Genomic DNA, 13,814 nt, shown 5'->3' with positions numbered 1-13,814 from the left:
AACTTGCTATTCCAAGCCCCAACATCTGGTTTCCAAACTTATTGGCCTGTCCTGCACTGAGGAGTATGAATTTGGACTTGGTAACACTCCTATCTACCTAGAAAGCAGGGCACTGGAGCTGAGTGTTATGGAAACAGGCCAGCCAAGAAACAAGCACCAATCGGAGTGCTGGAGTACTCAGAATTATTATGCCGGCGGGCTCAGAGGGGCTTCTGCTCCGAATTTCTGAGCACCTCCAAGACGTGCACATGAGGTTTTAAAGACTTCAATACAAGTAAGGGGATATTAGCCAATAAGACTCAAAGAACAAAATGCAAGGAATCAGTACACTGGAACTTATCAATTTGTAATAGTTCACATTACTGACACTTGTTGAGCTTGGAATTACGAGTTAGGTTGTTAGCCCAATAAACTGACACTAAACTTCAGATTTACGAGATAGCCCAGCAGAACTTAGATCAGTAAACCGACACTTATCACACTTAGATTTGTGACTTAGCTTGTTAGCCCAGCTGGACTTTTCCTTCACATGAGGACAGCTCTCCCACCCCCAGGAAACCACTGTGAGCCCTTGATGTTTCCACTAGGTTGGGGTATGGTTTACCCAGGAGGGATGGGGACTATGCACCAACACTCAGGCAGTCTGCTCTGTCTGGGGCTCTGATCTTGTACCACACCACTCCCCGCCAGCCCAACACCTGGGACAGTGGAGCTAAGGCAGTGATCCTTCCTGCCTGTTTCCCAGCGTGTAAAAGGGGAATATGTACTCTTCCCAAGGAAGTTCTGAGCGACAACACCTGCGGGTGCTTGGTTCTCAGAGCAACAGAAAACCCAGCTCCGCATGGGGGCAACGGGTGTGATCCCCGTAGTGTTTCTGCAGAAGCATCTGATGGAGGGCTGGATCAGGGAGGTAAAACATGAGCTGCGAGACTTGAACGGTTACAGAAGGGTACAGAGGTAGGTCTGCCATCTCAGGGTGCCCTAGAGGTAAAGCTTTTTCTCTCCAACTCCGCTACGACACTCCCCTATCCAGACCCATCCCTTCTCTGCTCTTCCTGTCCATCTGTATCCCTCCACTTTTCCCCTCTTCTCCACCCGCTCCCATCTTCTCCCTCCCTCGCTGTCCCACCTTCTCTCGCAGAATCCAGAGAGGATCCATGTCCCTCCTGCGCATGCGCTGTCGGTGCCTGGTGGTCCCCTGGTTCGAAGCTCCATGTCCGAGCCGGGGATTGGCCCCAAATGCTTCTCAACTCTGTCGCCCGTTAGGCCTTTGGTTCCTGCCTGGGGCCGGGGCTTCTGGCTGTGGAAGTGCAAGGTGGGGGGCTCCAGGGAAAGGGTTCAGGCGGCTTCGGGAGGGTGATCCGCCTTTCACAGCCCCCAAGGGCGCCAGTCAGCCCGTGTTCAGCTGAATTTCTCTGGCCAGACCCTTCTGACAGCACCACCTGCCCCGGCGCCCCGGCCACAGCTGTCCAGGTCCAGGTGTGCGCCTGCCACCTCTCACGCAGCCGGGATCCCCTCAGTCCACGGCTGGCGTCCCCTTCCCCTCTCCCGCCCGCGAGTCCTCTCCTCCCGGGCTTCCTCTCCTCGGCCGCCTGCCTGTCCCCACCAATGGGCGGGCTGTTTCCCGGGCGGGCGTGGTCTGCGGACCTGGACGGGAGCGGGCGGCTTATGCTGGTGCTGGGGCTGGCCTCCGAGCGGGGCTGCAGCCCGCACCCCCCCTTTCCCTCCCCCCTAGGGCTGCCCTCCTTTCCCTTTCACCCTCCCTCAGGACCAGCTCAGTGGCGTGTGTGCTGCTCCCCGGACTGAGAGCCTCTGGCTGTAGCGCCCAGCTTCACCTGGTGGAGTCGGGAAAAGGGAGCATCAGTGCTGAGCAAGCTTCTGTCTCCTCCCTCAGTGTTTCTGCCGCAGGTAAGTATCTTGAACACTTTCAGGTGTTATGATGGCGGTGCTTGTTGATGTCACGTGTTTTTATAGTGAGAGGGATTAACAGTGGTGAAAGCAGGGCTTGGTTCTGTTAAAAATGAGCTGAAGGCATGAAGCTGTGATATCCTCCTTCCTTCCCTCTCCAAGGGTGAAACGTGTGACAGTCAATTTTAAAAAGATAGTTACAGTCCCTAGCTAGCCCAGCCCAGCTAGTGTGTGTTAACAGGAACAGCATCACCAGAGGCCTTGGAGACCCAGGGATATTGCAGTCCTAAAGAACTCCTGGCACAGTTTTGTTTGTATTGGTTTTTTGTTTTTCTTAAATTGTGGGACAGACTAGTGGTATAAAAAGAAAAATATTTGTCAAGAAATATTTTTTCATATAACAGCGTTATTGTGATATAGTTCACACACCATGAAGTACATCCATTTAAATGGTAAAATTCAGCAGCTTTTAGCATATTCACAGTTGTGCAACCATTATTATTCCAGAACGTTTTTATCACTTCAGAAAGAGCAGTGGAAATTAATGACCTATCCACCCCTCCCCAGTGGTGGTTCTAAAGAAATTTCTTGGCTAATCTTGACCATAAATTCACTTGTTACATTCCAAGAAAAATCTGGTAGGAATTCTAATCAGAATTGCAATGAATCTGTCTATCAAAACAGGAAGAATTAACGTCTTTATGGCACAAACTTCTTCTACCCATGAATATATTTCGGACCCTATATTTTCCTTTGTCCAGAGCCTGGCCCATGGGAAGTCCTCACTACTTGTTGGGCTTGTGAATGATGAGATTCTATACATCGTTAGTTGCAGCTGTAGCCTTTCACAGAAGAGAAAAGAAACCTCAGTGAAGCAAGTGACTCTCTGATGGTCAGAAAGAGTGACAGCCATTGCTGGAGTGATCCAGTGGACTTGGTGTTTACAACCAGAATTCTCCACCACCTACAGCTAAGGGGATTAGAGAGTTCTTTTATTTTTTCTTAATGGCGTTGCTTTTATTTTTACTTATTTTTTAAATTATTTTTTATTTAAGTGTAGTCAATTTACAATGTTAGTTTCAGGTGTACAGCAGAGATTCAGTTATAAACATATGCATATGTATATACATATGTTTTAGATTGTTTTTAGTATAACTCAATACAAGAAATTGAATATAGTTCCCTGTGTTATATAGCAGGTCCTTGTCATTTATTTTATATTTACTAATTTGTATCTGTTAATCCCTCCTTTCCTGCCTGCTAAATACAGTTTGCTTTCTATGTCCATGAGTCCATTTATAGGAGCACCATTTTTCCTAGTAATATATGCTCTTTGGCTGCTTTCAGTTTCAGTAATTCCATCTTATCTGTGGGCGCTTTTCTTCTGGTTGCCTTTATGTGGTTTGCACACGTGGTAATAGAGATCTTTATTTGGGAGAACTCCAGGTCTCGTGTAGTCCCTGGTACAGAATGCCCACTGAATTGATGATTGAACTGGGAAAAAAGCACAGTAAATGCTGGAATTTCCACTATGGTTGAGAATTCCAGGTTTCAATAACCTGTTTAGACAACCTTACTATTGGCTGCACCCATACTGGGTAATTTGGTGGAAATTCATGGTATGGTGGTGTAGAGACGGGACCTTATATTCTTCTTCTCTTTCTATTTTCTAACACTCATTTTCCTGGGCCTTCCAGATCCTCCCCCAGAAGTGCCCAGGGCTGGCTTAGTGCTGCGCTGAGGCAATATTTGTTAATAACGCCCTTTCCTCTTCTCCTCTGAGCCTCCGTTTCTTTCTGTGCACAATGAGCGCTTAGACTAGATAAATACTTTTCAGTTTCTTTTAAAGCCATGTTTCCTTTGAGAAACAGAAAATGCAAATATCTCCTCTCAACCCAACCCTTTAGATTTTGGTATGTCCTCCAAGGAGTGACATAGCTCTTTGTGAAAAATTGATGTGATTTTGATTGCAGGTGACACAGAAAAGACTCTTCAGAGATTTATTGCAGGGAGAGGGCAGGAAAGAGGCAGTATGTGACACTTTCTAGTGTGAGCAACGGAGCAGGGACTTGGATTTAAATACGGTGTCTGACGTGGCCTCTCTCTAATCTTGTAGAATGTGATAAACTTCTCTACCTCAGTTTCTTGATGTGTCAAGTTGGGGTGATAATATTTTAAGGCTTCTGTGAAACATTATACAAATAAGACATTTGTGTCTCGGTAGAAACAAGATCTGCTAGGGATTCAGGGATTTGTTTAAAAAAAATTCTTGTCCATAGCACTCTGTCTGTGTGTATTTAGAAGTTCCTGGAGGGTGAGGGTGAGTCTAAAGTCCATTGTGGGACAGGTGGCCCATATTTCTCCGTGTCCCAGTTTACCCCCTACTCCCCAGTCCTCTTCCTCAGTCCAGGATGAAGTTCCCTAGTAGATTTACACAGAGGTCTTGTGGAAATGGCTTTTCATTTTATTGTTTCACCAAGAAGGGCTGCCATCATGATCTCTGTGGTCAGGTTTTGAAGGGCTGCCATCATGATATCTGGTAAGAATTCTATGCAATTTGGAGTTCCAATTTAATGAAAAGAAAAAAATTACAAATAGAAAATTAGAACAAGGGTGGTGACAGGGGCTCTTTTAAGTGGACACCATTAGCTTTGTTAGCTTCAGGTGCTGTGGCCTGTTGCCACGAGGACCCATCCTCTTGCTCTGAAGTTGGAGGGACTAGTGGGCTCAGTGGGAATGTTAACTGAGTGTATCTCATGGGCTGGGCATTGTCCTATTTGTACTGTGTGTTCCTTATTTGAGACAGTGAGCTCACCTAACCTCGATAACCTCTTTAAAATATTAGACTTTTAATTTTGAGATGTAATGTAGATTCCCATGTGGTAGTAAGAGATTATATGGAGAGGGCCTATGGACCCTTTGCCCAGTTTTCTTAATGGTTCCATCATGCAGTGTTGGGGTACAATTCATTACTGACTCACTAACAATTTGAGGTTTGTGTTATTGCCCTTATTTCTATTCACGATTAAACTGGGGCTTCGTGAAGCACGCAGGCCTGTCCAGGTCACCCACATTGTTAATGCAGAGTCGGGTGAACGTGGACTTGGGATTTCCAGGCAGTACCATTATGATGGTTTGTGGCAGGGAGCAGCATTCACTTTGCTTGTTTATTCATTCATTCAACAAACATTTATTGAGTAAACTCTGTGGGTCAGATGCTTTCATAGAGTTATCTGATTCTTCAGCAGTACTGAGAATCAAGTAATGTTTATATTTTTTAATCTGAGAAAATTAGCTCTGAGAGGTTATAACCCCCCCAAAGGAAGTATAACTCATAAAGGAGGGATAGAACGTGTGTACAGTCACCTCCTTTTATGCAGGTGGTACCCTATGCATTTTACATTTTCAAACATCCGTAATCCAGATATATTCTTGTAAGGCAAGGCTTTTTTTTCAATTGAAGTATAGTCAAGTTTACAATGTTGTGTCAATTGCAAGGTGTTTTTTGACTTTTGAATTAAAAAATACTTTTTCAGGAGGGAAATTAGGTGTATTTATTTGTTTGATTTTTTAAAATGAGGTACTGGGGTTTGAACCCAGGACCTCGTACATGCTAAGCATGTGCTCCACCAATGAACAGTACCCTCTACCCCAAGGCAAGTTTTCTTATCCATTATTATGAAGCTTAGGAGTTCAAATAAATTGAATAGGAATCCAGATCTTTTGATCCTACTGTGGTCCTTCTCTTTATATTCTGCTGAAGGGGGTTGGGGAAGCATTTCCTTTGTTCATTTCTTTATTCAGCATTTTTGAGCAGTGACTTTGCATCAGGGCCTTGCTAGGTGCTTGGAAATAGAAAATAAGAAATGACCTTTCTCTGCAGAGGCAGGAAGCCTAGACCAAAAGCTGGGTAATGTGATCCGAGCTACAGTAGCCATATGCAGACTCTGAGGACAAACTGTACCCTTGGATTTGCTTTGGCTTCCCTTGTCTTCTGGCTGGTACACACCAGGTCACCGCAACCCAGATGGGCCCGTAGCACACAGCAGAGAATGTACCTCGATCTCCTCTCCCCTCTCGGCAGGGCCTGCAACATGAGCATCCCTGACTACGTGCAGTGTGCTGAGGACCACCAGACTCGTCCCGTTGTGGTCCAATCCATAGAGATCATCTCAGAGGAGAATTTCTTTTGCAGCTATCAGCTACTCACCTCGGTTAGCCATATCAGCCCTTGTGGCTCCCAGTGGACACTCTGTATCCACTACAGGCACCGCTATGTGCCCGAGAATCGGTGGAGCGTCTTCCAGAAACACCCCAAGGTCGTGGGCCTTGTCACCATTACCGAATGTCTCTCTGCCAAGGCCTTCGAGAAGCTCCACATGCAGAGGAGCTGTATGGCACATCGCTTAATGACTCTCAGCTTTTTGTCTTTGTGCAGCATGGGGAGGTAGCCGAGCAGACGCGCACCGACGTTGCCTTCAATCTAAGAGTACTGCAGGGTGGTGGAGAAGAGGATCGAGGACTTCACTGAGTCACTCTTCATCTTGCTCAAGTCCAAGTGGCTGGATGGTGGCCCCAAGAATTCTGGGGACAAGATCCCCCTCCCCTGCATCCCGTTTGAGAAGGAGGACTTCATGGGACTGGACACAGACAGCAGGTAAGTTAACCTGGAAGCCAGTCCACCTTGGCTGTGTGCTGGATTGCTTCCCTACATCCAGAAAGGGATCAGCAAGGAAGAAGTCAATCTTGTAGCCAAGGGGGGAGGGAGGTGCAGCCCGCCGGTTTCCAGACATTTCAAAGTGAATCCGCCTTTATTTCAGAGAGATCCTTTTAGGGTTAGTGTGGACACTTACTCCCGCTTTACAGCCAGGAACATGGTGGGACCCCTGGAGTTGCTGTCCAATAAAGTAGCCAAAGCCACTGATGCTAGGAGCACTGGGGAAGAGGCTGGACTCAGCTGAGATGTACTGTAGGTCAAATGCACATCAGACGCTGAGGCTTGTCTAGTAAAAGTACATAAACTATCTCTCTACTTCCTATATTGATTACATGTCAAAATAATAGTATTTTACATACAGTAGATTAAGTAAGATCTGTTCTTAAAATCACATTCTAGTATTTGTTTTTTGTTTGTTGGTTTGTTTCTTTGTTTCAAATTTTAAACGTGGCAACTGGGAAACTTTCTTTACATGGCTCTCATTTCATTTCTGTTGCGCAGCCTGTCCTGGTACATGCTCATCCCTTTGCTTATAGATGAGATGCTGAGCCCCGAGAGGCAGAACGAGGCGCTGGTTGAGCTGCGGCTGGAGCCGCTGTCACCTGCCTCCCAGGCCCAGCACCTTTTCAGCTCAGGCCGTCTCTTCCTGCCCGACAGCCACCATGCCAAGTTAGGACATCAGAAACACCGCCAGGGACTTCCTAATGAACTCCTTATGCAGGGAAAGGCGTATCACGGTGTATGGGACAGAGCAGGGAAATGTTCATTCCCACTTTGTCCCTGTGATTAAGTCAATGGCCCCACTTTGCCTCGGAAGTACAGATGAGCTCTTCTGGGCTGCCTACCCCCCACCTTCTGCTCTGTTTCCCCGTATATCTATCATGTTTTCCCTCGGGCTGAAGAGGGTGAGATGCCTTTGCCGAGACGTGGTCCCCCTTTGCTGGGGTGAGTGAGGGAAGCTGTGTCCCCCCGGCCTACGGCCTCGGTCCTTGAGTCTGGAGAGGGCTCATGGTGGTCCCACAGGTGGCGGTCAGAAGACCTGGCATGTGCTACCGGGCCCGCTTTGGAGGTGGTGCTCTGTGATTCTTGAACTTACCTAAGATCAGATCCTACTTTCTGGTTGTTGGTAAGTTGGAGGAGAAGATGCTAGGGAATTAATAAAAAGAATGTCTAGACCAGCCCTGTGAGTGAGAAGCACAGGGGACACTAGTCCCACCTGCGAGAGCCCACCTAGCAGGCTCTGGATGAATTTTCTGTTCCTCCCCAGAAATACCTCTATGGCTTAAGGAAGAGGAGAGGCATGTCGTGGCCATGATCTGTACTTGTCCTCACAGGGCCCTGTGATCTACATGCCCGCACTCCCCATCTGCTTCTTGGAGATGAGCTGGCATGTTTAGGAGCCTGGGCACTGCTGAGGGCATAGCTCCCAGCACCGTGCTACACAGAGTCTCGCTCCGTTCACCTCATCTGTCAACTCCTGCTGAGGCCCCAGACATTAGTCAAGTAGGTGCATCAGCGAAACCTAAGCAGGGACCACCTTCTCCCCCTGGACAGACTGGTGAGTGAGCAGTGGAAGCCTGGAGCCCTGCCCCAGCCCCCACGCCAGTGCCACTTCTTTTGTCATAGGAGGCACTGGTGACATTTTTGCTCAACAAATGCTTGTCTCTGAGTCTGCAGACCCACCAGAGAATGCCAGCTTGTTTTTGCCTTTTGAAGTCTGCCCTTGGGACTTGGCGGAGTAGCCGGATGTGTACTTAGCCCACAGTGGTTCAGCGCATTAAACCTGCCTCCTTGTGGGTCTGTCTATTCTGGTACCATAAGGGCTCAGCCAGCATCTGAACGTCATTGAGATAACGCGGCCAGTGAGCTCGGGTCAAGCACATTCTCCTCCAGTCACTTTTACTCCATTGTTTCTTTTACTATTCCACAGTCATTAATTTTTTAAACAATGCTTTGGTGCAGGAGCAGAGCCTCATTCTCTCCTGCTACTCTTGGTGGAAGTGAGTAAAACGGTCCAGACTGAAATGCGACAATAATTTGTAGCTCAAAAGCTGCCTAGTCGCTTGTAGGTCGAATTTTGGTTAGGGGAGCTGAACACGTTGTGGTCCCCCGGCAGCGCCGCTCCCCTCAGGCCCCTGCTTTCCCTTGAGCAGGAGGTGAGGTTGGGCCTCACCATCCCCGCGTCCCTGGCCTCACACACTCACATAAATTCTTGTACATGCAGTCAAAATTATTTTTGTTCTTGTGTGATTCTAATTTTCTCTTGTTCCTCTTTTCCTTTTTCTTTACTCCTTTTTCACTTGTACTGCCCAGTGAGCATGTTGTTGCTTCTGAAAATGTGGGCTGTGCACACCCTGCATTTGAAATAGCCAGATTGCCCTCCGTACAGTCTCCATCGCTTTAAAAAGCAACAACTTAACAGCTGTTTTGATCCATCTATTATCTTAGTCATTTTTTATTTTCTAATTTTTTGGAATATTTGCTTTGTTAGCTCATCACCCACTGGTGTTTGATACCTGTTGAAATCCTTGCTTTTGAGGAACATGTTTGGTCCTCCTTTTATTTGGTGACAAATGCGCCCTTATTAAATTTGTTTCATTGTTTTGAAGAAGTAAGATGTGAATTGATTTAGTCGGCTGCTCAGGGATTCTTTTCATGGAGTATTTAAACTTGTAAGGTCAAACTCTGCAGCATTTTGCTCGATTCCTGCTTTTACACAAACGTGCTCAGCACGCGGTTCCTGGCTGTCGCTGTGTGACGTGCGTGACGTCGCTTCCTGGCCGACGGTCACTGGTGAGGATGTGGCCGCCACGGAGGTGACAGCTGCAGGGGACGCTGTTGGAGGAAGCGGTCACCGTTTGGTTCTTTAATTTTTTTTTTTTTGCATTCAACTTCCCCGTGCCATTTACTTTACTTTGCCTTCATAAAGGGGCAGAATTGGGTCTAAAATCCATGCCACTATTTTTTCCCTTTACGAGGCTGGTTTTTCTGAGTATCAGGACAACATGGCCTTCTCCTAAGTAGCTGGCTTACCTGGATCTGTTGGGCAAAGGGACTGCTAAAAGGGCAGTAGCTTCCTCTCTGCTCCAGCCAGTGGGCATTCAGAGCTGGGTCTGTGGTTTGCCTCAGCAGCCGTGCAGACCTTCCTGCCTCGGCCTTTACTTTTAACCCATGTTGGCAGTAAAGAGCTGAATCCGTTTCTGTTGCAGCTGACGCCCACCACGTGGGCCCCCTAACGTGTCGTTAGTTTGTGGTAGTCAGTCCCCAACACCCCAGTCAACAATGAAGGAAGATGATTTGTCCAACCCAGGACCTTGGATTCTCAACCCTACCCTGGTTCATCTCACCTGGTGGAATTGTTTGGCCACCACCATCATGCTGACCATGAGGCCTTGTTTCTCCTTTCATGCTCTGGTCCAAATGTGGACACTTCATTTTTCACTGAATTTGTCTCGCTTGAGACAGGCCAGAATATCTGAATGAGTCCATCACATTCTGGGTGGGGAACAGAACAGAAGTAAGTGTCGCAAGTAGATGGAGTCTAGGCTGTCCGGGTTGGCAAATGCAGGCTGGGATCTGTGATGGCTGGGCTGTACACTGGACACAGGCCTTTCCCATGGCTCCTGAGAGCCCATGAGTTGAAGTGATAACAGCCTTGCGTGGGTTCCCCCATCCTCATCTGCTCATTGGCAAGTGTGTCTGCTAATTAGGAGCTCCCCCAGACCTCGGGCCCTTCAAAGCTCAGACCATGGGAGAACCTTGAGTCCCTTCTCCTGGGCCTCCTGTGTGAGAATCCACTGCCTTCTGAGGTGAACAGCGGCAGGAGATGCCTCCCCATCCAGGGAGCACCCTACGGAGGACTGTTAGTGCACCATGCTGTGAGCTTGTGTGTTTCCGGCCATGGTCCCTACAGAACTACACTTGAGATGGGCTTATTGATGGAGATAACAGGACTGATTCCAGGGCAGGGCCTGGGGGAGGGAACAGTGGAAATTGAATGTGACCTCAGACACCTCGGTGGGTGCTGGGGCTGTTACTAAAATGGGGAGTCTGGGAGATACCTGACAGGAATGGAATTCCAGAGTAAATGGTGGACATGAGGCATTTTTAAGATGCCATTTGTCATCCAAATTAGGACTTCAAAGAGGCACTCGGGTCGATGAGCCTGGGGCTCAGGTGAAGGAGCCGGACTAGAGATACACGTTGGGAGTCGTCATTCTTAGCTGGTGTTCACAGCCTTGCATGTGAATTAGATCATCTCGAGAGCTGCAGACTGAGACTGAGGGGGGCAGGGCTGTGTCTTGGTTGGAGGAAAGCCCAGACCATACAGCTCTGGTGTGTCAGTCAGTGGCATTTGCCATTTTCAAAGCAATGCCAGTTATCCTTAAGGGGCCAGGGGCTGGGCAGGGCCAGCCAGGAAGAAATCTGAAGGGAGGGTCGTGGCCACGTGTGCGTCTTGGGAAGGTGCAGAGGCTGCAGGGTACGGGAGGGTAGACTCCTCAGAAGCTAGAGTTGCAGTGAGGAGTGGGGAGAAGTTAGTCACAATCACCTGTGAGGGAGGGAGGGAGGCCTAGGGAGCCCCACCTTACCGGACTCGCTTTCCCATGAACAGAAGGCAGTCAGACAGAGGATCTGAGGTGAGAAGGGATGGGCACTGGGAGGGGAGCCAACCTGGAGAATGGTGCTTGCAAAATTCTGGAATAGTCTCCCTGAAAAATAGAGTTAAAAATACCCAGACTCTTAAGAACATTGTTAGTGACTTGGGAGGAGGCAGTTGTTTTTCTGGCCTCCTAAGGGTAAGGCATGTATCCAGGGATACACAGAAGATACGGGCAGTCTGTTCCGGGGGCTTGATCGTTACCGGGGGAACAGTGCAAGTTTAAAGGGGGAGAAGGGCAGCGGAGGGAAACTAGCCAGGCCCCGTGTCAGGTACCAGTCGGCCGCCCTACTTGCGTGTTTCATTCACATCCATGCCTCCCAGGTGGGCGGTGGCAGCCCCCTTTTGGGGATTGGGAAGCCTTCTCAGAGGGGTTAAAGAATTGGTCCATTTAGCGACTAGTAAATGCTGTAGCAGGATTCAAGCAGGGCCTTGTCAGAATTCAAGGGCATGTTCTCTCTACTGTTTCCAGTACTTCCCTGTTATACCTGGAATGGTGAAGTGGGTCAGTTTTGGAGCCTTTCAGAAAAAGTATGATTTAAGCGCCTCTGGACTGTTTCACAAAGCTCAGCATTCTTTGATGGTTCTGAAGCACGCAGTGATTTTCGTCCCAGAGAGGTAACGTCTAACTCCTTTGATGATGACGTGGTTGCAAATGGTGTACAGGTGCAAAACCAGACTTTGCAGCTTCTGAAGGGAAACTCTCCAGTTCTCCCTTGGTCGGCTTTCTTCCACGGGATGTAACTGTGCTGCAGCGTAGGCCTGAGCTTTCCATATGGAGTGAGAGTTTAATATCCGATGTTAGCATAAAACGGTCAGATGAAGAAAATCAAAGTTGACAATTTATTTTTGGGTTTCATTAGTCAAGATATACTATCAGTTAATGGCCCATATAGAAAATGAAATTGAGTACAGGACATTGCATTTCTTACTTTCTATTTAGAGTTCTCTTACAGAATAATGTTGCCTGCTTTGGAACATCAGCTCCACCACTCACGGCACCTATCAGTGTGTTGGTGTGATTGCATTTACAGAGTGAATGTAATCTGGGCTTCCTCAGCCCCAAACACTTCAGTGCAGAATCACGGGCTGTAGACGTCTGTTAGTCACGCAAATACTTCTAAAATTATATGATTCCAGAAAAGAAAGAAGAGAGAGAGATTGCCTTTATCAAATTTCCTTTCAGTTCTAACTGCAAACTGTTGTTGAGCAGCTCTGGTTTCCTTTGGATAAGAATATATACATTTCTTTGCATGTAACCTGGGTTTTGGGCTAGAACACCAAGTTCTTGCTGTCCACAAGCCACAAAAATAGTAGCCAAATGGCACACGTGTGAAATAGTTTATACTTTTTTCTGAGAAAGTATCCTTGAATTTGGGACTTGGGCTGTGATTTCTGCTTTTTGATTCCCCCACCTGTCTTGTAATCTCTCACTCCTTCCCACGTGGTTCCCAAGTGTTCGTGGTCTCAAAGGAGCGGGCAAACACCCAGTTGGTCACCATGTACTGCTGCTATAGATAGAGCCCAGACAAGACCTAAAGGACATTATCAGAGAGGACTTCCTGGAAGAAATGGGCTGTACATTCAGTTGTGAGGACAGAGTAAGAGTCAGCCAAGAGAAGGAGTCAAGAATGTGGCTCAGGTCGCAGGTGCAGCCCGGGCAGAGGCCTGGAGGCTTTTGGCGTGGGGACCCGGGGAGAGTGCCCTGTGCGGTCCAGGGTGGAGGGAGCCCCTGCTGGGGAGGACACTGGAGAGAGTCCGGGGTGTAGGGCTTTGGAAGAAGTTGAGTTTTACTAGAACTGACACAGTAGGCAGTGAAGGGTGTCAACAGAAGTGACCCTCAGGGAAGGTACTTCTGGTTTTGCTTCTGATATACTACAGACAAAAGGGTCGGGACGGGTGAGAGCAGGTATGTCTGTCCCTTTGAGATCCAACCCGTCATTCATTTATTCATAACACGTGCACTTCAGTGAGTCTAGGGGAGAGAGAGTGTAGCCACATAAATAAGCAAAATGTATTTGCTTCTTGAGAGCTTAGCGTTGTCAGTTAGCCTAGAATGTTCTAGGAAGAGAGGAACAAATTGTGGAGGTTGGAGGGAGGGAAGGCTTCCTTGGGAAACAGTCAAAATGAACCTGGAGGCAAGTGGGAAGTAGGAGCAGGTCAGGGGGCTCCTGAGGTCACTGGGGACCTATGTACTGAGATGAGGCTGGGCGAGCAGGGTCTGGGGTGGGGCTAGAACTCTACCAGGGAGCCTCTGAACTGTTTGAAGTGGGGTTGATGTAATCAAATTTGTGCTTTGGGAAGGCTGTCGTGGCTTTGTGTGTGTGTGTAGCGGGGAAGAGGTGGAGGGTGCCACCAACTGGGGGATCATTTGAAGACCATTCACAGGCTGGGATATGGGCTTCGGGGCTACTTGGGGACGGCAGGGGCAGTGTGGATGCCGGCTTTTCTTATGGGGGACTTGTTAGCGGGGCTGCCCTAGAGGCACCTTGTGGCTGGAAGAAAACTGATGGAGGCTGCCAGGGGGACATT

The 13,814-nt window shown here is 48.1% G+C and overlaps 1 protein-coding gene across 1 annotated transcript in view; it reads left to right on the top strand.

Annotated features, from left to right (window-relative positions):
- Window positions 1–13,814, top strand: part of LOC140694905 (trafficking protein particle complex subunit 9-like) — an 83,962-nt gene that overhangs the window by 54,539 nt on the left and 15,609 nt on the right. Inside the window, exons 11-12 of the mRNA XM_072957921.1 lie at window positions 6,347–6,565; window positions 11,755–11,900. Of these exons, the coding sequence (XP_072814022.1) occupies window positions 6,347–6,439 (93 nt within the window). The 3' untranslated portion in view covers window positions 6,440–6,565; window positions 11,755–11,900. The remainder of the gene's footprint in view (window positions 1–6,346; window positions 6,566–11,754; window positions 11,901–13,814) is intronic.

The sequence above is a fragment of the Vicugna pacos genome, unplaced genomic scaffold (assembly GCF_048564905.1).
Source record: "Vicugna pacos unplaced genomic scaffold, VicPac4 scaffold_110, whole genome shotgun sequence".
Taxonomy (NCBI): Eukaryota; Metazoa; Chordata; class Mammalia; order Artiodactyla; family Camelidae; genus Vicugna; species Vicugna pacos.
The sequence above is the reverse complement of the archived record's forward strand: the minus strand, read 5'-3'. Positions and strand labels throughout refer to the sequence as shown.